Below are 24,069 nucleotides of genomic sequence, written 5' to 3'. Positions count from 1 at the left end.
CTTGCCAGAGTGGATGTTTGTGGGATGGATACATGAACAGATAGATAGCCAGATGGCTGGATGGGGAGATGGATAGTAGAAGATGGGTGGTAGGGTGCCTGGCTGGCCTAAAAGGTAGATGGATAGAGGGATGGATGGATGGCAGATGGATAAATGGATAGAAGGATGGATTAACATACGGACAGGTGAGTAGGTAGATATGTGGGTGGGTGAAAGAATATATGGGTGGATGGACAGATGTGTGAATGAATAGTTAGATGAACTGGGGAAATTTAGCAAGGAAAGAGAATAAGACTCAGGAGGGACATAAAATTTGTCTTCAGAGTTAAAGGCTATTTGAAGAGGGAGTGGATTTTTTCTTTCTGTTCCTTCAGAGAGAGATTGGACTGGATGTTTTTAAGGTCTCTTCAAGCTTGAATGTTCTATGATTTTGTGATTTTTATGTGTATAATCTTGGGTTTTCAGCTTAGATTTCCTGGTCTGAGTCATAGTTATAATGTGCACCAGCCAAGTGTCTACTAGGTTGAACATAAGGAATCGCCAATTTGTTCAACCTAATAGTTTAGTGGCACCTCTGAGACACAACTTCTTTTAGCCTCATTTATCTCATCTGTAGAATGGGAAGGAATGCTGATGTCTCCCTCACTGTTTTTTGAGGGTCAAATGTGATTGTCTGGGTGAAATTGTATTGTCACTGTCAGAGGGTCTAATGGGGTCCTTACTGCACCCAAGTGGCGGGTTCACTTCAGGGACATGGGTGGGGCCCAGTGCCAGCTTGTCTGCCCGTGGTTCCCAAGCTGGCCGTGTGGTGAGTGTTGTCTGTCAGGCTGAGGCACCTTCTCTGTCTGGTCCAACCCTCACCAGCCCTCTGGGCCACGGCTTGGGGTTCCCTCACTAACCCCACGCGGTGTTGGCGTATGGGTTCCCCCAGAGCTGCTAAGCAGATAGCCCACGCGGCTGTTCTCAGGCAGCCTGGGTCCCTGGATGGATGGTCAGTGAAGGTGTTTTCAGGGCACAGTATCCCTCAGAGACTGCCCCCCACCCCCGCATTGGGTGTTGAGGACATTGTGGCTCAGTAGGGACTCTGAGGGAGTCACACGGCCTGACCTCACTGTAGACCAGCTGGGTGACCAGGGAAGCCCCGGCACTTCTCTGGCGCCCAGGCCCCTCAGCTGTAAAAGGGGGCCATGCTGCCGACTCTGCAGGCCTCCCGTGAGCCCCGCCGATTGGGCGCAGGTGGTCACTGCGACTGTATGCAGGCTGGGCACCCCATCGCTCTGCATACCTGAAGACCGTGTGCACTCATGGCCTCACCTGAGCCCAGCGCCCGCCAGGGTGGGAGGGACTGCATGTCCCGGGCTCCCGGAGCTGACCGGCTGTGCAGCTACTCACCCGGCTGAGAGTACACGGTCCCCACGTCCATTTTGAAGGAGCCCACCAGGGTGCCACTGCGCAGCAGGTTCCTGGAGTGAATCACCTTCCGGGCGGAACCACCAGTCACCAGTCAGGTGGATGGGGCTGAGGCTCTCCGTGGGGCGGGGAAGGGCTGACTGATAGTGGTGCCATGTCACTCTTTCTGGGGATGTGAGCTTCAGGTGAAGCGGGAGGGCGTCTGGCAGGGCAGGGGCCGCTCTCTGAGGCTTAGTATCAGCCTCTTGTACCTCGCCTGTGCTCTGCTGGCTGCCAGGTATGCGTGAGCAGGTTGTACACTCTACTGAAGGATCTAGCTAATGGGGCGAGAGGGGCCCACATCCAGCCTGTGCCCCACTTGCCCGGCTGTGTGTCTGGGTGCGGGTCTGCCTTTTTATGGTTGGCCCGCCCAGAGGGGTGCCCTTTTCAAGTCTGCACAGAGGTGCAGTTTGAGCTAAGAGCCCCGCCTGCCAGGGACTGCTCCCCACTCACCGAGATCTTGATGATCTTGTCGAACATGACGTCAGGAGGGACATGGAAGTCGAAGACGAAGTACTGGAGGGGGAAGGACCCAGACTTGCTGTCACTTGGAGGGCAGGGGCTAAATGCCGGGCCCTCCCTCCTGACAGTGCCTGTCTGCACCTCGGCCATTTCCCTTGAGCCCCAAAGTTTGGATGAGCAGGAGGGGCAACCACTGGTCCCCCCTGACCCCGGGGGAGCTGGGAGTCGTGTGGTCTTGAGCAACACATCTTCTGAACCTCAGCTTCCTGAGCTGTCAGACGGGGGTAATGATGCCCGCCCTCAGAGTCTTGTTATGAGGCTTGATGAGATACATGTGAGATACTGTAAGATACGTTGTGGTTATATGGGTCCCACAGACATCACCATTAAACCACAATGCTGCCTAGAAGATGCACCCCAAGTTTGGAGGTGTTTAAATGTAAACTAAGCTGAGCCTTAGAATTTAGAACCGATGCACTTAATCTGCTATAAATGTAAGTGCTGTGGGCGCGACCTGTCCTCTCGGCTGGGAGCTGCCACTCACAGTTGCAGTGCCCACCCATCTGTCCCGGCCTCGGTGTGCAGGTGCTGGGAGCGAGGGTGCGGACAGCAAGCAGAGGGCCCACTGTTTTGGTGAACTTGTGGGCAGGGAGATGGAAGAAAGGTTGCCGAAGAGCTTGGAGTAAATGAGAATCTGCTCCTGGCTGTTGGAGGCTCACACTAGAGCATTGTGGGTAACAGCGCCAGCTTTAGAGCCAGAAAGACTGAGCTTTCACTGTTGCTCCAGTCACCTCCCTTCCTGAGCCTCAGTTTACACCTCTGTGACGTGGGGATAACGAGCCAGGGCCGCCACGTGGGACTGCTCCGGGGCAGCATTCACGGGGTTGCTGGGAGGCGTGGTTCGGAATCTAAATGAGATGACCTGGGTCAAGCATTCAACCCAGGCATGCACACGGCCACTGCACAATAAATACCAACTGCTACGAAGCACTATGCCCAGATGATGCTGGTCACGGGGGACTGAAGCTCTGGAGAGGTGGGTGGTACAGGCATCTAGACACGCAGATGGTAACCGATGCCTTGAGGCTGGGGAGATACCCGGGGAGAGAAGGAAGGACAGTAGGAAAGAAGCAGGCCCAGGACAGGGCTCCAAGAAGCAGCAGCACTTCAGCAGTGGGCGCAGGGAGTGATGCCAAGAAAGGCAGTGAAGAGAGGAGCTGGAGAGAGGGGAAGGCAGGAGAGTGGCAGGAGAGGTCCCCAGGGCAGGGGGCGGCGAGAGGATGGAAGGGCCAGGGCAGTCAAGGGAGAGGGAGAAATGGTGGATGTTGAGGTCCTTGATGTCTGGAAAAGGGCAGTTTCAGGAAAGATGGGGCGCAGAAATGAGTGCAGGGATTAAGGTGAGGAAGTGGTGGTCACTAGGAGGTATGTGGGACTGAGGAAAGGCATAGCTAGGTAGATAGATAGATAGATGGATGCATGGATAGGTAGATGGATGGATAGATGATAGGCTTCTAGCTCCTGTCCTTGATCATAATGGTTCTTCATAGTTGTGCTTAGAATATGCTAGAGTGAAATGCCTTATAGACAAAAGGGGAGTCAAAAGAAAAGCAAAGGCAGAGTTGGTGATGTTGAGTGGACGATATAGTGGTAGATTCTCTGGGATGTAGAAAGAGAAGGATTCAAGGCAATGGGGAGAGGTGGTTTTAGGCAGAAGGAAGATGACAGTGTCTGGGACCGGACGCACCGAGAAGAGGTCTTGGCCTGGGCTGTGGATTGTCAGCTTGTTCTGGGGAGGGGGGTGATGGTTATGAGCCCCCCTTCACAGGAAGACAGGTCCAGAGCCAGGCGGGAGGGTCAAGGCCAGGCCAGGTGCCGCAGAGCTGTGTCAGCCCTAGGAGAGCGAGCTAACTAAGCTAGGACTCTGCGCTGTCTGTGGTCGTATTCCTTGTATTTCCTGAACATATTTCCCTTTTGTGATTACTTAGAAATCTAAGTGATGTTGGTTGTTCCCACCTCCCTCTATTGTGTTTAGTGGAACCAAAGGTAGGTTCCCATCAACTCAGAGAATTAGCGGGAAGCAGCACACCCCTGGGACCAGGGGGATAGTATAAAAGGAAGAGAAGAAAAGGGAAAGAAAATTCTAGCTTTGGGGCTGGGAGGAATCATGGGAAGATAGTTTAGAGCACTGGTTCTCAACTGGGGCCGATTTTAACCCCCGGGAGGCATTTGACAATGTCTAGAAACCTTCTTGGTTGCTACATCTGAGTGGAGGATTGCTATCGGAGGATTGCTTCTATCTAGTGGGTAGAAGCCAGGGACGCTGCTCAGTATCCGACAATGCACAGGACAGTCCCCTACAACAAAGAATTACCTGGTCCAAAGTAGCCACAGTGCTGAGTTTGAGAAACTCTGGTTTAGAGGAAACAGAAATTGAATAAATCAGAGTTACTTGGGTTTGTGAAAAAGAACAAAAATGTGATCAGGTGTAAATTTAAGATGATCCAAAGATGAGTGGAATAAATAGTTTCAGCGGATATAAATGTAGAGTTTGGAAAATGGAACTAGGAAGTGTGCTGTTTGCACCCGCTCTGTGGCCAGGCTTGAGCTTGGTGCAGAGCAGATGCCCAGCGGATGTCTATTTCTTCGTCTGGGTAAGTATCCATTCAGCAAAGTGTTACCAAAGCCCTCTAGGTACATGGCAGGCCCTGGGCTGGGCTACAGCGATGCAGGAGACTGGGAGCCTCCCGGGTTAGACATGAAGAACCAACTGCAACTTGGGGATGTTGTTGTCAGAGAGAGAGAAATGCCCTGACCTCTGACCTAGAGAGTACAGGGAAGGCTACTCAGTGCAAGGACATTTGAGCTGGGCTCTGCAGGGTGAGTAGGAGTTTGCTGAGGAGCCACAGAGTGGGGAGAACAGCTCTGTTTCCTTGGGAAGGAGGAAACCATTTGAATGAAACATGAGGCATGTGGGCCTGCTGCAAGGTGAGCCCTCCCCTCAGGCAAACATGGCTTCACCACTATCAAATAACTGTGGAAGGCCATGGGGCCCTGTCTCCACATCTGTTAGGGAAAAATAGATGTTGTCTAGGCCGGAGGTTTTTCCAGTCAGGGATGTGTCCTGACATAAGGTCAGAGGTGTCGAGCCTGAATTTCCTGACTCCTGGGAAGGTTGCCGCATGGGGCTGAGGGGGGTCCTGAAACAGCAGTGTCCCAGCCCTGTGGCCCTGCAGGAAACCAGCTGTGAGAATGGGGTCCATTTGTGGTCATTGAGGAGACCTCGGCCAGGCTCTGGCTTTAGCCTGGGTCCCCGTGAAGGGCAGGGCTGTGCCTGGGTTTTCCTCCTGAAGGCCCACGACTGGGGCCGCCCACAGTTTCCCAAGCGATGCCCTCCCCCAAGCAGCAGACGGCACCCTCAGCCCTCACCACCCCCAGGACGGACACCGAAACACAGGACGCAGGTGCCTCGTTTGGCCAGGGTGCCAGCTGACTTCTGGCTTAGTCTGATGTGTGCTCAGGCATCTGACGGGCATCTCTCCCCAGAGCTGATTAAGATGGGTCCCTCCCTGGAGCCCAGAGTCACGATGCTGTGTCTGGGGTGAGCGTCCAAGGTGGCAGACAGAGCGCTGGGCAGAGGCAGGGCAGTCTGGGCCCTGCTTTGTCTACAGTACTCTCTGTGATCTTGGCCCTTTTCATATTGTGGCCTCAGTCTCCTCCTCTGTAAGATGGAAAGATTGAACTAGGTCTCTGAGGTCCTTTAACTTCGATGTGGCCTCAAACAGCTGCAACGAACAGCAGTGGGTACTGGGCCTTTTACCCCTCACTCCCCAAGCATCACGGCCAGCGGTCTGGAAGGACCCCGAAGAGGTTCAGGTTCCCATGATGGCAGCTGAGCAGGGAGCATGCGCACACAGAACCCGACTCTGGCACGTAGCACCCAGGCCAGGTCTTTCTCCAGGAGCTTCAATGTCCCTTGGGTAAGATGGGATTGATGGTGACAACTTCTGACAGTGTGAGAGTCGGAAGAGATGATGCACCAAAAACGTTTACGAGAGTGCCCGCCACCATGCAGCAAGTGCTCGTTAATGGTGCCAGTGCCACCACGGGCTGGGGCTGGAAGGAGGTGGCCCCGCCCCGGGGCTCTGGCCTGGGAAACATCTGGGACCAGGCCTCAGGGGGTGTGCAGTTCACTCACAGGCGCTGCTGGAAGCAGCACAGGAGGACCTGGGGTGCTATTCCTTTCACAGGGTGGCCCCTGGCCAGACCTGTGTCTGGCTGGGATGTGGACTGGGGCTTCAGAGGGGGCAACACTGCACGTCAGCAGGCTGCGGGTTGTAACGGGCGGGCCAAGGTCACGCCGGCTGGTGGCCCTCTGTGTCCCTTGACTCCCAGCTTCTCCTGCTGGGCCCCATGGGGCCGGGGCCCAGCCTCTGCCATGGTCCGGAGGCCCCTTCCCCACCCGGGGCCCCGGGTGCTGACCTCGTTGTAGTAGGGGCAGTTAGTGGACTCCTTCATGGAGGTGTACTTCTTGTCGTCGCCCACCTCCACGCACACCACGGGGTCCACGTTCAAGCCCACCAGCTGCCGGGCCTCGATCACCGTGATGCTGACCTGCGGGCGGGCAATAGGGGGACCGAGAAGGAAAGCGGGTGAGGTTGGATCTGGTCCTGCGGGAGTCGGGGCCTAGGCAGTGGGCTGGAAGGTGCTGGGAGCCAGCACCAGATTTGGGGGCCAGTCTGCCTGCCGTACATCTGCTGGTGATCCTGGGCTCTTTCCCCCACTAAGCCTCACTGTCCTCATTTATAAAGAAAGGGCGTGACTAGATCACCTCCAAGTAGGTGTGCAGCAGAATTACCAGGTGGGAGGGGAAGGATGGTGGGTAAAGACCCTGAGGCCCCGGCCACACTCCAGACCAACCCAGTCCAGTCTTGGGGGAGGGTTGGAAGGAGTGGCGTCCAGCAGCCATATTTTTAAAGCTCCCGGGTGATTCCATGTGCTTCAAGTTCTCCCTGGCATCGATGGCCCTGCCTCACCGAGGGCTGCAAACCTACCTCCCAGGTTTTGTGTACTCCGGGATTAAGCTTTCTAAGTCTCCATTAACATGCATCTAATTTTCTGCTCCAGCATTTCTCATTTTAAGCCTGCAGGCCTCTGACATCTTTTTTTTTTGTGTGTGTGGTACGCGGGCCTCTCACTGCTGTGGCCTCTCCCGTTGCAGAGCACAGGCTCCGGACGCGCAGGCTCAGCAGCCATGGCTCACGGGCCCAGCCGCTCCGCGGCATGTGGGATCTTCCCGGACCGGGGCACGAACCCGTGTCCCCTGCATCGGCAGGCGGACTCTCAACCACTGCGCCACCAGGGAAGCCCTGACATCTTTTTTATTTCTGGAATTTGGCTCCCTTTCTACATTCCTGGCTTCCCTTCTTTTGTTTAATTTCTTTGGATGCCCAGTGAGGCTTTGGTGCCCACCTGAACACACCTTTTTTTGCCTTGATACCTGTATGTTGTGTGCATTCTGTATCTTTTTCAGTGGCATCCACCTCTCTGGAATCTTATTTCTATTCTGGGAAGCACTTTTTCATTTGTCATCCATTCAACAAATATTTGCATATATATATATATATATATATATAGAAAGAGAGAGAGAGAGAGAGAGGGAGGTAGAGACGCGCGTGTGTGTGTGTGTGTGTGTTCGTGTATGTGTCTGTGCACATACTCTTCCTGAACTCTCACTGCTTTGGATCTGGAGGCGTCAGTGGCCATGGGTGGGCCATGACAAACAGGAAGAGGCACAGACTCGGGGTTGCTGGAATGGCATTGAGCCTCAGTTTTCTCAGCTATGAGTGGAAGACACTACCTATCTATAAGTTTGTGTGAGGGTTGAATGAGATAATGTGCATCAAAGTGCTTCATAAACAGTAGACAGGTGTAGGAAATGTGAGCTCTTGTTATAAATGGCTGCTCAAGTAGAATTTACTTTCAGTTAAGTGGCTGGTGTCCCAAACAGATAGGGTCGTGTGTGACGCTTAATATTGTTTCATTTAAGTCTCTTGAACTTGCATTTTAACAAAATAGCTTATGTTGAGCTAGTATTAGCATTTGCCTCAGCACTCTTCTAATGAAACTGTATGAGTTGCTTTTTACGATTCTCATCTTGGACAGTTGGTATTTTAATTGCTGTGCTTTGATGCAACTACTAAATATGATTTTACTCAAGAGAATCATTCTCCCTTTTCATGAAAAAGAATAGCCATGAAAATTATCATCCACTGCGTCCATCAGATATTTATATATCTTATAAATATCCGGAAGGACAAGAAAAATCCACACAACAAAAGTAACGATGTTAACAAAATAAAAACCCTGATGACAACGAGAACGTTACCAAGCAAGTATGTAGAACTGGAAACTGAACATTTACTAATTGAAGTAATACTTGAACTATGAAAACAAGCATTTCTATGTGGAATGAGGTTCCACAGGGAATGGAACTGAGAATCTGGAGCTCTGAAGGAGTTCAATAATCATTGTTTCTTCAGGGAGCTAAAAGGGGAATAGAGACAGCTCTGAGAAGTTTACTGTGAAGAGAGTAAACAGACACTAGAAGTCCTTCCAGAACATTCTTTGCATAGTAGTTTATAGAGTTTTAAGCTCTATGAAACCTTATACCAAAGATTTTTTTAAGAGCTCATTTTTTTCCCAAAACTAACCCATCCCTATTCCTCCATTAAAAAAAAAAAAAAAAGATTTTCTGTAACTCAAGACTGGGAAGTAGACAAACACAGTTTTGGTATAATAAGGTAGTAAAGATATGCCATCAGGAGATTAACTTTTGCAGTGTGAGAGGTTGGCTGGTTTTTATGTTTTTCACCCAGGGACTCAGCTGTAATGATAGCCTTTTTGCCCCCTGCTCCTTTTCAGGACCCAGAGTTCCCACCTTCTTCCACTGAGCAGAGCCAGTAATGGTGGACGACCCTAGCTGGAAGCTCTGACACCAGGCGGGAAGCAGGTAGGGAGGGGAGGGCACAGGGCTGAAAGGAGAAAAGGGTGGGGCAGGGGGAGGAGGCTCCAGTGCAAGCTCTTTGCAGGCTGAAGGGTGGCCTGAGGGGTACCCTAAGCGTGCACAAAGGAGGTCGCGGCCTGGCGTTGGTGGGGGAGGAGAATGCCAGTCCGGGGCTCCCCCCGCCCCCCCGTGCTCTATGGGAGGGAATGTATCATTTGGACTTGAAATTAAAAAAACAAAACATTAAACTCTGAAGAAGGGGATTTCAGTCATCAGCAGAGGACTCCATCTTTCCATGATGGAGGAGGGGGAGGCAAATAGAGCCACTAAGGGACCAACTGACCAGCTGACCAGGGTAACTCTTTTGGTGACTGACTATTCCATCCTCTCCTTCCAAGATAAGGGACATAATCCTCAGGTGACTCCATGAAACTCATCACAAGGAACACTGCTGAGTGTAAATCTATACCTCTGTCCTGGAAGAACCTAAGAGTCATGGTGCTTTGTGACCTGCTTCTGAGGGATCTGATCGGGCTGCAAAAACATCGCTGGGAGCTAGAGATGAGAGGTGGTGGACCCTTTAGTACTGCTCTTCTGAAACATCCTTTATGTTCCCTCATCTCCAGGTGACAGAGATGTGACATGACCAGTTGTGCATTTTGAGAAGATCACTCCAGTGGTGGCGTAGAGCATGGAGCGGAGGGGGCAATATGAGAGCAGGGAGATCAGATAGGAAGTGGCTGCCATATGGCACGTGAGCTGGATAAATGACGTGGAGGTGAAAACTGGAGAGATGTTTGGAGGTGAAAATGTATATGGTCTTGGTGGCGGGAAGAGAGGGTAGTGAAGAGACTCAAGACTCTGTGACCCGCCAAGTACATCCCTGCCAAGTGCCAAGCACCAAGCTTTGCCCACTCTGATGGGGAAACTGCATATTCACAGGGAGGAAGCTGCAGCTTCTTGCTTTTGAGATGCCAATAATCAGGAAAGGGTTTTCGCATTACATGCATTCTAAACAGAAGAAACAAAGGGCCTGAGTACACCATGGTCTTTTCACCTTGGGACCTCCTTTCAGTGCTACCCAATCTTTAGGACGTTTCTGAGCCCTGAGGATCCTTCTTGAATCTGAGTTCGGCTAAGTGCCTCTGGCTGAGGTCTTTCTAACTCAGCAAAGCCAAGTTCTCCAAGAGAGTGAAGTCCTTCTGATAGGCTTTTCTTGCTTTATACATTGTACTTATTGAAAGCAAGAATAATTCCACATTTGCAATCCTCACATTGCAATCCTCTCTCTCCAAGTGTGTTAACACAGTTGAGATGTGAATCAACCTGTCAGGGAATACTGTGTTACCAGGTCCAATACAACTGTTTTGTTCAGTTCAGAATGTTTACAAAGTCTTTGGAGGCTGACTGTCTGGTCCACTTAATAATAGTCTCTGTCAGGAAGTGGTCTGAAAGAGCTTTTGAAAACAGGCAGTAGGTAGTAAGCTAAATGAACAGGGACCAGAGGGAGAGACTGTTCAAAAGGCTTAATTAGAGAGAAATTAGTTGCTCTGACTATGGGGTAGGACATCCTCAAGTTTGAACCTTGCTTCTAGCTTTGAATAACTGTGTGACCTGGGACAAGCTCCTTACCCACCCTGGGCCTCAGTTTCTCGCCTATGAAATACAGTAATACCTATACTTGGGTGGTTGTTAAGATTACATTAACTTAAATGGAAAACATACCTACCTAGCCTAGTGCCTGGCACATAGTAAACCTTCAAAAAAAATAAGTTACATTAGCAGCAACAATAACGATGGCACCATTTTCTATGTGCCTTTACATGGCGGGCTCGTGACACTGTAGATTGAACGGTATCTGACTATGGGGTCTTTGTTCTTTAGAAGTTTTTCTCTTCTCAGAACACAGAGGAGCAAAGCCCTGAGCTGAGCTTCCTGGAAAAGCCCTCAGAAGTGTTAGGACATCCTGTGCTTGGGTTTTGGCAGAGAGGTGAGGAGGTGACATTCCCAAACCTCCAAGGAGCCCAGTGGTGTGAGGTTGTCTAAATTCCCAGGGGCAGGTCCGCTTGACACTGCCTGGGGCTATTTTTCAAGCCCCTGGGAAGATGGTCACCGACTGGATGAAAACAAACCGAAGCAAGGATTCAGAGAGACAGGGTGCATCCTTGAGGAAATATGACCAGATGTACCTGATACAAAGAAAGCTGGTGTCAAGTCCTCAATATTATCACCTGAGTGAGGTGAGGTGGGCTGTCCTTAAAGAAGGGAGCATGGGGCCTGGGAAATGGGCATCAAAGCTAAAGCCCTAACCCGGGAGAAGGGTTTGCTCTGATTCTGGGGCCTGGCGCTGGCCCTAGGCAGGAAGTGCAGTGGCAGTCAGGTGAGGTCTCCTGAAGGCTCTGCCCTCCCAACCAGCCAGCAAACTCCCCCAATCCTAGGAACGCCCAGCAGTCTTTTCACCTACAACTGGGTCTTGATAGCTCCTAATGAAGGGTCCAGAGGAATTCGTGGTCCTTGGGCCCTTCTTGTTTGCAGTTTATAAATAAGTACTAGGTACTTCCGGCTTGTACATTAGCCTATCGTGAGTTATGTTAGTGTAACTCAGTCTCTCAGGCTCCGATTAACTCTGGGAAAAGAGACAAAATTGAGGGTGTGGCCCTGCAAAGCTGAGGATGAGGCCCCAGGCTGGGAGGGCTGCACTGGGTCCTGCTGTTCACATGGCCCTCTCCCCGCAGTTCCCAGGCATGCTCATGCCCCATCCATCCTGCCTGCACTGTGGCCACATTAGCAATCTTATAGCTGCAAATCTCTCCCTATCTCAGCCATTTTAGAAACATACAAATAAAAAAATTGTTAATTTCAGAAAATACTGAGAAGCAAAAAGAAGAAAAAAACACCCACATTCTCAGCATCTATAGATAGCCAGGATTGACACTACTTCCAGCATCAAAATAATACAAAACAACAATTTAAAAAAACACACCAGGGGCTTCCCTGGTGGCGCAGTGGTTGAGAGTCCGCCGGCCGATGCAGGGGACACAGGTTCGTGCCCCACATGCCGCAGAGCGGGAAGATCCCACATGCCGCGGAGCGGCTGGGCCCGTGAGCCATGGCCGCCGAGCCTGCGCGTCCAGAGCCTGTGCTCCGCAATGGGAGAGGCCACAACAGTGAGAGGCCCACGTACCGCAACAAAACAAAACAAAACAAAACACCAAAATATCTATCTTTCTTCAGAGACACTTACTAAAAAAATTTTTTTTGGATGCTCTTTGGTCTTTTTATGGTTTTTCCAGGTCCCTCTCACTTTATAAAGACCGTTACAAAATCCTAGGAGGGCTTTGACCAGCATAAGCAGAGTTCTCAAGCTGCTCTTTGGGTTTGTACTTCTCTACTTATGACACTGCTGTGAGTGCTTTCCAGGAACAAGCTTACTTTGGTAACATATATTCAGCTTGTGGTTCTCTATGACCCTCAGATCCATGCCTTCACGGAGTCTATAACGCACATCTGGCCAGAACCCCTCACTAGACAGAGTCGGAAAGGCATGAGGCCTCTAGCTGCCCCACCTACCTGGTAATCCATGGGCCGCCCGGCACTTGGCTCCATCTTAATGTCTGGCTTGGATCTGAGGAGGAGAATGTACTGTCAGGCTGGGTGTAAGGGGACTGCTTGCAGGGGAGGAGGGCACTGGCAGTGGTTAGACCTTGGAGAAGGGCGGAAGCACAGAATCATGATCTTCAAACACTCCAGGACTGCCAAACAGAATGGGGATCAGTTGTTCTCAGAGGCTCCAATACAGAGGACTAACCAATGGCAGAAGTGATAGGTAGACAGACATTAGGTCAACAGGTTCAAGTGTGGGCTGGGCAGCTCTGTGATTTCCCATTCCCTTTGAATGACCTGGGAACAGACTCCTGCCTTTGCAGGGGGAGAGGTGAGGGAGACATCCAGGAAAAGAGGAAAGGGGCAGGGTTAGGAAGGAGCTGTCCATGGGCCCTGATTCTTCCCCACCCAAATTCCAAACATAGCAAGCTGGGTCCTGCCTGACCTGGGGAAGGCAACTGGGGCTGTGGGGTTCCTGCCCACTCACCGCTTGTTGGAGACGTTGGTGGTGAGAGCCGTGACGGAAGCTAGTGACACGGAGTCAGGATCCAGCCCATCCGCCAGCCGAATGGCCAGGCGGTCAAGGTCCTCCATCTCCAGTACTGCCGGTTCATCTGGGGAAGAGGGAGGGCCAGTTAGGTGGGCTGGATGGTGGAATAGTGACTGTATTTCCCTTTTTGCTTAGCCATCCAGGAAGCTGAGTCAAATTCCAGGTTTACTTGGTAGCATCTGCTTAGAATGTTATGGTCTGCATATCTGTCGTGTTTCTGGCCTAATCGTGATCTCTGATTTTAACTGAAATTGCACCTGGTCTTGCTTTTTAATTTTAATTGAATGTAACTCACTTATGCAAGCACTGAATATCCTTCGTGGAAGAGGGTCAGGAATAAAATAATACATACTTATGTACCTCCTGTACCAGTAGCTACCATTTACTGAGTGGCTATTACGTGCCAGGCACAATGCCAAGCACGTTATACATATGTCTTTAGTCCTCATAATCCTCATAGCTACAGCCTGGCAAGATAGGCACTATTCTCATGTAACCAGATGAAGAAACTGAGGCTTAGGAAGGAACTTATCCATGTAAAACAGCTGATGGAATTCAGAACCTAACCCTGTACTGATGTGTACTAATCCAATTAGATGAAGGAATGACGGTTCTGAGAAGCCACCCAAGGATGGTGGGTTTGAGTCTCAACCGGCAGCTCTACCCTCTCCAATCTAGGAAGGCAAAAGGCACAGCTGGAATTCGCAAGGGGCAAAAGACAAAGAGAGAGATTCTGGGGCCAGTGGGCCACACAGGGGATGCTGGGGAGGGAAGCCAGGAGCCCTGAGGATGGGTGTGTGATCTACAGACCTGGGTTAGAAAGCTACACACAGCTCCCCTAATACACTCCATTTCTCCCCTGTATTCCAACTGTACTCCCTGCCTCCTCTTAAATAGCTGTCTTGCGCCCTCCCCAGCCTGCTGCTCCGGTGGCACCAGTGCCACAGGCCACTCCAGTCTTCCAGGACCCACCCTGCCTGTCTCCCCCAGGGCCGTCCCTGCAGCCTCGTGAGAGGTCACGGGGAAAAGGCAGGAGAGCGAGTCCTGCCACAGAGCGAGCATTCTCAGGACTCTGATTTTCCCCCAGAAATAGGGAATTGCCCAAATAACTTTCTCTTTTTTTTGTTTTTGTTATTCCCTCCTCTAATTAAAAATCTCTAGGCTTCTGTGTGGAGAAGAAAGAACGAGAGCAAAGAGGGCAGGATGAGCCCAACGGACTGAGGGGCTCTGCTGCTCAGTTCTAGACCGGAGGAAACGCGCTACCCACCTTCAGCCCTCGGGGCGCCTCCTTCCGGAGGACCACTCTCAGGACCCGGCTTCTCCTCCAGCCAATGAGAGGCCAGGCCCCTCCCAGGTGTATTCGCCGGCCAATAGCAGGAGAGCCCGTTGGGGCGCTGCCCGCGGAGAGGAGGGGTTTGGTCACCGGAGGGGAGAGAGGGGCCGCCTGGACCGTGGGCGGGGGCGCGCGTCCATACCTTGTCTTTGGTGTTCGTCTTTGTGAGGCCGGTTCTTGCCGAGCTTCATGGCGGAAAACACGCTCCTCCCGGATCTGTGAGAGGGGGCCGCCAGAATGAGGTGGAAGGAGATAGACGCCGGGAGGAAGACACCCAGACATAGAAGAGCAAAACCCGAAAGAACACGTAAGGGAAAGGGAGATCCAAGCTCCAGCCCCTCACCTACTGGTCCCAAGATATAGTTGGGGCCAAATTTCCCAAGTTGGGAGCCGTGAGGGGGAATTAGGGCAGAGGAAACCCCACCACTTCCTCCTTCCCCATGTCTTCACACCACTCAGGAGCAGGTCGGGGACGGCGACCAGTAAAGGCGGCCTTCAGGTGGAAAGAACCGTTTCAACTGGAGCCCCTCGGGGTCCTGATCCCAGCCCCCTCAGTCCAGTCTTGGAGCTCTGAGCTCCGCCAGTGCCGCCAAGTTCATCCTCCCCGACCGTGCACCCCACCTCGGCTGAGTGGAAAGAAAACCAGACAACCAGAGATAAAGCATCAGAACAGAAGGGCAGAAACGGGACTCAGAGGCACAGAGACTGATGGAAGTGTGGTTGGAACTAGCTGCTTAGTTCTCAGATGGCTCTGGTGCTCGAAGCCTGCCTTGTCTTTCCCAACCTCTCTGTGCCTTTGGATTCTTCTGGGTCCCCAGTGAAAAGAAGGAGATGGGCCCTTTCCCGTCTCTATCTTTGGTCCTGGCTTTGCCCCTTCTGCCTGTCCCCTCTCACTACAGAACCTCCACCCCCCCCACCCCCAACCAACCCCCAGGAACGTATGGCAGATTCCATAGTTCCTACCTCTTCCTCTGGTTGGTGTGGCCTTGTGCCCCCAGGAGAAGGGCCTTGCAGTCAGGGGGCCTGAGGGAAGGGGGCAGGGGGTCCTCACTGTCCCCTCAGTGATGTCCCCGCAGCTGAGCTTGTGATCCCTGGTCCAGGAGGGGCCAGGAGTAGGATCAACAGGCAGTAAAGTGCAGTATTCCATTACCCCATCAATATTGCATGAGCTGGACACCTGACTCCGTCCACTTCCCATTCTCCCTCCTCCTGGCTGTGCCCCTGTCATCCTGGGCCCCATCCCTAGGTGGGGTGGGGTGCAGATTCCAACCCTGAGCTCACCTACAGCAGCAGGGCCCACCCATCTTTGGGTCAGGCATCTCCTTGTGGAGGTTTGGCTATGGTTCCCTGAGAACCCCTGTTCTTTTTTTTTTTTTTTAAACATATTTAAAAAATAATTTAATCTCCACAGCAAGCTTTGAGGAGGATACTATTGACCACAGTTTACAGTTGAGGTTTGAAGCAGTTAGAAAAGCTTTATTCCATTGACCACATCTCATTATCTGTAATGAAGAACCCCTGTTCTTTTTGCTGGGTCATGTGAGATTGGGGAAAACCTTTCTGTCCTTGTAGAGATGGCCTAGAAATCTCAAGCCTCTCCTCCCCTCAACCTGGCCCTATCCTAGCTCCAGGCCTTTTCTATACTCTTCATATGCCTGGCAAGACATGAAGAGCCATGTGTCTATGTCCCAGTGAGAGAGCAACTGAGGACCACCTCTTTCGTGTGGCACCAGCTCACAGTTTAAGAAACAGTGGCATCTTCATGATTTCCTAAAAAGGAACGAGGTGGGTGAAAGAAGGCTGGGGTAGCACTGATCTCTTCACACTATCCGGGATCACGTTTTCCAGGACATATCAACAGGAGGAAAGGGAAAGAAAGCACTCTAAAAAAAGAAAACTGATGCCTTTGGAGTTATCTTTAAAAGTTTCTCCCCAACAAGAGATTATATAACCTTTCTTGAGCCACTAATCTGGGCCAAAGGCTTTTCCAGATGTTTGCTCATTTCATCTTCATAGCAGTCCTGGGAGGGACATATGCTTCTCCTCGTTCAACCCATGAAAAACCTGAGGTTCAGAGAGCTGGGATTGAAGCTACCACCTCCCAGGCCGGCAATACTTCCACTGCATCCTTGCTGCTGTGGGATTGCACTTCTCTGGGGGTGTGAATCCCGTCCTGACCATTTGGAACTTTGGCAGAAAGTCTCCATGGGGCCAGCACGACTTGCAGATGGGCACGTTATCTGTGAAGAGTCCCACGGACCGGGCCCATGTTTACAGAGAGGGGGCTCATTCAAAGTAATATAAGCATCAAGACATTTTGCGAAGAGAAGGCTATAAATATTAAATTACTGGTGACCTAACACTGCACCCATCAGTGAGCCCATTAAAAACAGTCGTATGGTGGTGAGAAAGGAACCATCCCGCCTGGCTTACAACGAACCATCCTGTGAGATTTCTCCCTGCTTGGTGGCCTTGAGGGCAGGGGTGCCGGCCATACTCTGACTCTTGCAACAAGAAGTGAGCCTAGTGTGGGCCCTCTCTCTGCTTCCTGTCCCAGCGTTTGGGTTTCCTTTCCTCCCAGCCTTGCTGCTCTCCTGCCTTACCCAGGAGGGCCCTGTGCTGACTGTGTACAATCACTTCTTGGCCATTCCTGGGCTGTGTCATCCTTAGAGTCCCCAGCCCCAGTCCGTGTGTGACTTACACGCTGCCATCACACAGTCTGTTCCAGCCACACAACCCCAGTCCCATCCCCCCACCCCCGACCCTGCCCTAATGTCCCCCAGGAAAGTGCTCTGAGATGGTAGGTCAAAGCCATGTATGGAGTCAGAGCAGGCCCTGCCTGCAGAAGCCACCCACTCTGCATTCTGATACTGGATCTGGTCCTGCTGCCTGAGGCCCAGAGGGGGTTTGGGTAGCAGGGAATTGCGGATTACTGATGCTGGTCCCAAGGACCCATCCAAGTGGAAAATGGCCTGGGGCTTCCCTTGGGCAGTTATGGCCCTTGAATTTGAAAGTCACTCTAGGCCTTAAAACAAACATAATTTGGAAGCAAAGATTGAGACTAAAAAATCTATACTTATCAGACCACTGTCTACCACACCGTGAAGCAATTCAAAGGAGAAACCTCTCTCCCCAGACCCTGCATGATTTTAACCATATCAAGTGGATAAGTTCATTGGTGGGATTCCTGTGTACCTGGGATTATCTCAAAATGGTGACATCCCTTTACAAACAAATGCATACTATGTAGGGCAAGTGTAATTCCCAGAATTCTTACTGTAGGCTCTGCACCTATTCATTTCTCTTCCGTGACTAGCTCTTCATTCCTGTGGTGGGTGGCAGAGCATGATGTCATCAGCTATCACTGCCCTTTGTAATTTTCTGATTGGTGACACATCAGAATTCACTGCCCATCAGTTGCCCATCGTGCCTGCTTCTCTTGGCAAAGGGTAAAGGTTATTTTTGAAATAAATGTTAACTTAATCAGGGAATTTTGAAGATTATCCACTTGTATTAAGACTTAGATTTCAAAAAAGGTAAATTGTTGATTAGGTTACTGATGTACTGATGTTTCTTTGCTTTAAATTCTGCATTTGGTCTAGATGGTTCTCCAATTACTAAAGGTATAATATGGACAGAAACAGACAAAGAAAACAAGCCAATAATCAACCTGGTGAAAAACCACTTTGCAACCAAGTGGCTCCTTTATTCGTGGCTGCCTGAAAGCCTGAGAAGCAGGAGCTGGGGAGGTGGGCCTCCCAGGACCCTCTGAGGGTTTATGATCACATTTGGGCTTCCCCATTGCTGGATTCATGACAGTCAGAATGATATGCACACACAATTTAGGTAGCTATTTCTCTCTAGAGAGAAGTCTAGTTAGTTCACTCATTTAAAACTCTTTTTTCATTTATGGACCTAATGATTTCTTTGCTCGTTCCATGGCTAAGAATGTCTTTGTGGTTGGGTAATGCACCTGGGGTCCTAGGGGAGAGCTTGGAACTATCCAGTGATGACTTGGAAACATTCGCCAAATTAAATTTAGTGAGCTGGGTCTCAGTCAGGTCTCTGTGCTATTGTGGAGGTTGTGACTTAGAGGGGTGGGACTGGAAATGAACCGCAGGCCATGGCTGCCTGGGGCTTCTGCCCTCCCGGCTGCCTGCAGTGGAAACTGTCAAGGCTCATTAGCTCAGGCCTCAGGTATTTGGGAGAAACAAACTCCTACCTAAGAGACACAGGGTTTATGGTTCTCTCTTTCCTCTTGTTTCTCCTCAGGAGAGCTAGAAACTAACCAGTTTTGCCACACAATAAGCCTTCAGAGATTTAAAACTGCTCCCACAGCCTTTCTTCTTCAGGCTAAAGAATTTCAGCTTGTTTAATCTCTTCTTAGAAATCCCATTTTCCTACCCTTTCAGTCATCCTGAGGCTCTACACATTAAAATAAGAATGAAAGCCAGTTTACTCATCTCATCTGTGAATTGGAAATGTCAGGACATTAGGATGGGGTTGTGCAAGGGAACCAGCATTTACATGGGCCTACTACATGCTCGCACTGTGAGGCACCCCTTAGTACCGTTGAGTCCAAAGGGATCAGGCCAGCCCAGGACAGACTGGGGAGCTGGAAGTCAAGAAGGGTCTTAGAGCATCACCGATCTCAGACAGAGAGCCTGGGAGACCGGCAGGTTGTTTGTGTCTCATACGGGCCTTTTATGTCCAACTATCCATGCAAAAACCTGACCCTGAGCCCTCTCCCTAAGTGGGACCCCCAGCTCAGCAGTCTGATGTCATCTCCCACACCCCCCAAGATCCTGTTCCCTGGCTTCCTCTCCAAGTCTGGCACATGCTGTCTGCCTGAGGCTTCTTCCCTTGCTTGTAACCTGGGAAACTCTCCGATCCTTCAAGTCTCTGGGCCCGAATTTCCCCTCACGGTGCCATTGCCTTGTTGTCATGCTTTTTGCTCATGTATAACAAGCGGGAGTTGGAACTCAATATGCTTTTGTTAAATGAGACTGGGAGTCCCCGGGATCTTAATGCAAGCAGATCCCCCAAGCCCACACCAGTGCTCATCACTTCAGATCCCTATACAAATAATCCTGCTGTCGCCATGATATTGTCTTGTCGACTAATTTTTAACTTATTGAGACCACGGTTTTCAGCAAATCTCTTAACATCTCTGGGGCTCAGTTTCCCTATCTAGAAACTAAAGACCACATTCCTGGCTTTTCAGCTCTTGTTGATGTGATCGGAGAATTAAATTTAGAATATAGTCAGGTGCTCTAAACTTACTGGGCCTATTGGGAACTCTGGGTTGGGAGTTAAATTCTCTGGGTTTTAGTCCCAGCTGTGTTCCCCTCTTCCGCAGTCGCTTGCTTCCCCTCTCTGGGGCTCAGCTTTGTCATCTGTAAGAATGGGTGTTGAAGCAGAGCTCCAGTGTGGTCAGCCCTGACTGCCACTGCCCTTGTGAATTCCCTGTGATGCTAGAAGATCCTTGAGATGATGCAAGCTCTAGGGAGGCTGAAAGACCCACTTGTCTCCCCCTGACCTTGTGGCGGCCCCTCCCATCTGGAGTCCTCTGGGGAATGGAGATGGTGAAGACCACCAGAGAGGGGTCATCTCTCCTTAGCTTTCTGGGCTTCATGCTCCGGCCAGCCCCTGTGGCCACTCGGTGCCCACAGTTTGTCCTTCTTGGGCCTCCAGCACTGCATGTCCACCAGCCCAGCCCTGCCTTGGCTCTGCTGGAGAGCCATTGGCATCTTGGGCCGTCCCCACTCCCTCCCTCACAGGGATAGCTCGAGGCCTGCCCACAGGCATGGGGGACTGAACAGGGAAGTGGAGGAGGAATCGAGACACTGAAAGGAGGGAGGAGGGAGTGGAAACCAGAAGGCCTGCACCCACCCTGACACCACCCTGTGCCTCGCCCCCATGGCCAGATGGAGAGACCTCCCTCGCCCTGCCATCACCCGTTGCTGGTTCCACCACTGATCTGGGCCCCCCGCCATCTGTACCCTGTGCTGAGGACCCTTCCCTCTCACGAGCCGCACAGGCTCCACCCTGGCCTCGGCCACCTACTTGTGCTCGCCATCTCTGCCTCCCTTGGTCTTCTGTCTGCTGAGTAGGGGGAAGAAATGAGGAGACAAGGGGATGTGTGTGAGAGGGTGTGAACCAGAGACACTCGCAGACTTAGCCCCTGGCCCTGCTGACCCCCACGCTCCCCAGGGGCCTCCTTGTCCCAGAGAGCCCTCACCCCACAGCCTCTCACTTAAGCAAGCCTAAGCCTGCTGGGTAGGGGCCCCATGGCCCAGGCTCTGCCCTGGGGAGGAGGGGAACTGTGGTCCTGATTCTTGGGGAGGAGCTCACAGGAGTGGGGCTGGTGGCCACTGTCCCACTGACCCCAAGCCTAGGAGAACCTGGGGCCCTGGGGAGGGAGGAGGCCTCAAGGTCCCCATTGATCTCCTCCCCCAGGTCAGGGTCTGGTGATTTCTGAATGTGTGTTGCAGGTTCCACAGGGAACACAAGTTTAGATGAGCCTGGCGACCGTCCAGGCCTGGGCCACCCTCCTCTCCTTGCCATGCCTGATCCCCTCCAATAGAGTGGGGGCCCCCCAGCTCTGAGGGCCTCGGAGAAGAAAGGTGGGCCAGGAAGGTTCTGGGCCTGCAGTTGTAAGCCAGCTACTGCTCCAGGGCTCAGAGCAGGGCTCCTCCTCCTCCTTAGGGAGGCTTCCAGAAAGCCCTTCTGGAATGTTCTCTCAGTGCTTCCCTGATGCTGTGGCAATGAAGATGAGGGAAAGGAAGTGAATAACAATTAGCAATTTTTTCCTCTCCTCACACCCTGTCCTGGCACAGACCCTGCCCGGGTAGGCATGCCTCCAATCCCTCACAGCTCAGGTCCTGACCAGTGGATCACAGCTGGCCAGTTTGTACCTCCTTTCGAAGGAGTTAACATCAGCGAGGTCTCTGGCTACTGCAGTCAGCTGAGACCACCGAGCAGAGAACAGAGAAGGGGAGACTGTCTCAGCAGCCCTGGCCCCGGGCTCTGGCCCCGGGCCTGGTTGGGGGTCTGGCCAGGCCTGGGCCCCCACTGGGACCCGCTGAGAGCTGCGTGGGCTCCAACGAGCTTTCGAGAATGAGGGCCGAACGGGAGATTTACTGGCCCCAACCCCACATGAATCCAAGTGGGGCTGTCGTTCTCTGAATTATTGATCCAGGTTTCGAGGGAAATTTGTTTTTTTGTCTATGATTTTTTTAAAGAACTGGGTGACCCTGAAAAGTTTGAAAATCTTTGCAGTAGAGGAACTGGAAGGGGAAGGGTATCACCTGAGAGTGGGCAAGGGTGGGTCAGGAAGGTGGAATTTGTGTACCTAAATGATAACATCTGATGCTTTTTCTCTTTCCCTTTGGGGGTTTGCTCTGAAATGGCAGACAGGTGTCAGGCTGGCCCAGCGGTGGCCCCCTCGGGCACACAGCAGGCCAGAGAACAGTGTATACTTGCAACCTGGTAGTCAGCACCTGGCACACGCATGCCCTACCCCTCCTCACACACTCCAGGCCCCTGGGCCGGCTAAGAGGCTGCACACAGGTCCACACTCTCAGTGTGGAAATGCAGAAGGGAAAAGACCCTCTTTCCGTGAAAAAATAATACTCTGTGATTTTACTACAAGCACTGTTGTGACTACAACTAACATTAATAACTGCACGGCCCTGCGGGAGAACTTAGACATGCCTTGACATATTAATGCCAGCCGTCTCACAAGGTGGTATCATTATCCTATTTTCCAAACGGGGGAGCTGGGGCTCTGCCTGCCCTTAGTCACTCAGCCGCAAGGGGTGGGGATGAGAGGTTTGACCTCACGGTCATCCTTGTTGCTAGGGGACCTCTCCGTGAAGCCCTGGTTGGGCCTGACTTTCCTCCTAGAGTCTACATTGTATTTTTAAGTGTCCCAGCCTGGCCAGGTAAGTTCTGTTCCTCAACCAACACACACACACAAACACACACACACACACACACACACACACACACACACACACACACACACACACACACACACTCTCTCTCTCTCTCTCTCTCTCTCTGTGTGTCTCAGTTTCACTCACCTCTTCCTCAAGCTCCCACCCCCATCACTCTGTGTGCACAGTTAGAAGTAGCCATGGAGGCTGGGGGGGGGGGAATCAATATGGCGGCCTCTGGGGGATTGAGGGTTTTCTGGGATCTTAGTGCTGCACGGTGTGAGGTCTCACTTGAGCGCTCAGGCCCAGGCAGGGGGTGAAGAGGACCCCTACCTCAGGTGAGGCGGCTAAGTCTGGGGGGAGTCTCCTGAGCACTGCTTCACCCCAGATCTCAGCATGGCCTTGACCCTGGTTCCTCCAGGCTGCTTGGGAGCGGCTGAAGCTCTGGGGCTCAGCCTGTTGGAGGGAGGTGGGGGAGGGGCTGTGGGAACCCTGCACTCTGGGGGTGAGGCTGGGTGTGTAGATCCCATACACTCACATCTATGCATACCCCATGGCACATGCCCCATGCACATCTCCGTCAGAGCCCCCAGGCGTGCACACATGCCCAGCTGGCCCCTGGCCCCAGGCATAGGAGGGAGGTACCTTCTTCTATGGGTCTCCACTGGAGTAGAAGAATGATCCAGAAGGAGAACAAGAAATGTGGCCCGCTCCCTCCCTTCCCCCAGGATGAGACCCCGCAGAGAGAAGCCCAGCAGGGACACCAGGAAGTGGGGCTGGGCAGAAGGAGGGCCGGACGGCCAGGCAGGTGGAGAAAATGAGGAGGAGAGTCATGGGATACAGGGAATCCGCGAAAGCCCCAAGTCTCTGAAGTGCAGTTGTGAGATTAAGCCTGGGTTCCCTTCTTTGTCCTTTCTAACAGGGGTCCTTTGCCCAGAACCTGGTGCTGTGTGCAGCTCCCTGGTGTCATGGAGAGAGAGAACATATGTGCAGGTAAGCGTGAGAAAGCACCCGGGCATGTGTGTGCGTTCAGGGCCAAAGTCTCCTCTCTCTTCAGCCAACAGGGCAGATGTACACTGACACGCAGGGGCCCAGAACCCTGATTTTGTGCTTCTGAGAGCAAAGTGAGCACGGGGTTAGTAGTTCATTCCTTCTCTGCAACACCGACAGCTGGGGGGGCGAGGGAGTCCTGTGAGCGATTGAGACCCTGGCCTGGGCCCAAGCGGCGGTGAAGCTCTGGCTGTAGGCGGCTTTGTTGGCAGAGCCCTCGGAGTAGGGTGGGGATGGCCAGAGCCGAGAAGGATCTTGGGCCAAAAGGTCCGATGCTGCTCAGGGTAGAACAAGCTGTGGTGGGGTAACATGGAGACTGCGGAAAGGGAGAAGGAAGGAAGGGGACACTGGCTGAGCACCAGCCACGGGCCAGCACTGCGGTGGGCAGCTCACATGTATTATCTCATTGGACCCTAACACTCCTGTGAGGCAACAGCATCCCCCATCTTACAGGTGGTAAAGTGGGGCTCCAAAGGGCAGAGCTGGGATTTGAGCCCTGTGCTCTCCATGGCACTGCACTGCCTCCTGGGACATTCCCGGGCATATTGTGCAAAGAGCCTGCTGAAATCAGAGGCTGCTGACTTGGAGGCAGGGCCTACAGAAGCAGCCAGAGTGGCTCAGAGGGCCTGACTAGGGCCTGGGCCTGATGGAACCATGGGAGGAGACCAACCAGGGCCTG

The 24,069-nt window shown here is 52.2% G+C and overlaps 1 protein-coding gene across 2 annotated transcripts in view; it reads right to left on the bottom strand.

Annotated features, from left to right (window-relative positions):
- The window catches only part of OTOF (otoferlin), a 91,291-nt gene that overhangs the window by 25,370 nt on the left and 41,852 nt on the right, over positions 1-24,069 (bottom strand). For both annotated transcript variants that reach the window (XM_029232014.1, XM_029232015.1), the window contains exons 6-11: positions 14,543-14,616; positions 13,005-13,131; positions 12,485-12,539; positions 6,391-6,522; positions 1,903-1,965; positions 1,393-1,477 (exon numbers count right to left, since the gene is read on the bottom strand). In XM_029232014.1, coding sequence (XP_029087847.1) covers positions 1,393-1,477; positions 1,903-1,965; positions 6,391-6,522; positions 12,485-12,539; positions 13,005-13,131; positions 14,543-14,616 — 536 coding nt within the window. The remainder of the gene's footprint in view (positions 1-1,392; positions 1,478-1,902; positions 1,966-6,390; positions 6,523-12,484; positions 12,540-13,004; positions 13,132-14,542; positions 14,617-24,069) is intronic.

This window comes from Monodon monoceros, unplaced genomic scaffold (genome assembly GCF_005190385.1).
Source record: "Monodon monoceros isolate NGI ecotype Baffin Bay Population unplaced genomic scaffold, NGI_Narwhal_1 Super_Scaffold_19, whole genome shotgun sequence".
Classification (NCBI taxonomy): domain Eukaryota; kingdom Metazoa; phylum Chordata; class Mammalia; order Artiodactyla; family Monodontidae; genus Monodon; species Monodon monoceros.
The sequence above is the reverse complement of the archived record's forward strand: the minus strand, read 5'-3'. Positions and strand labels throughout refer to the sequence as shown.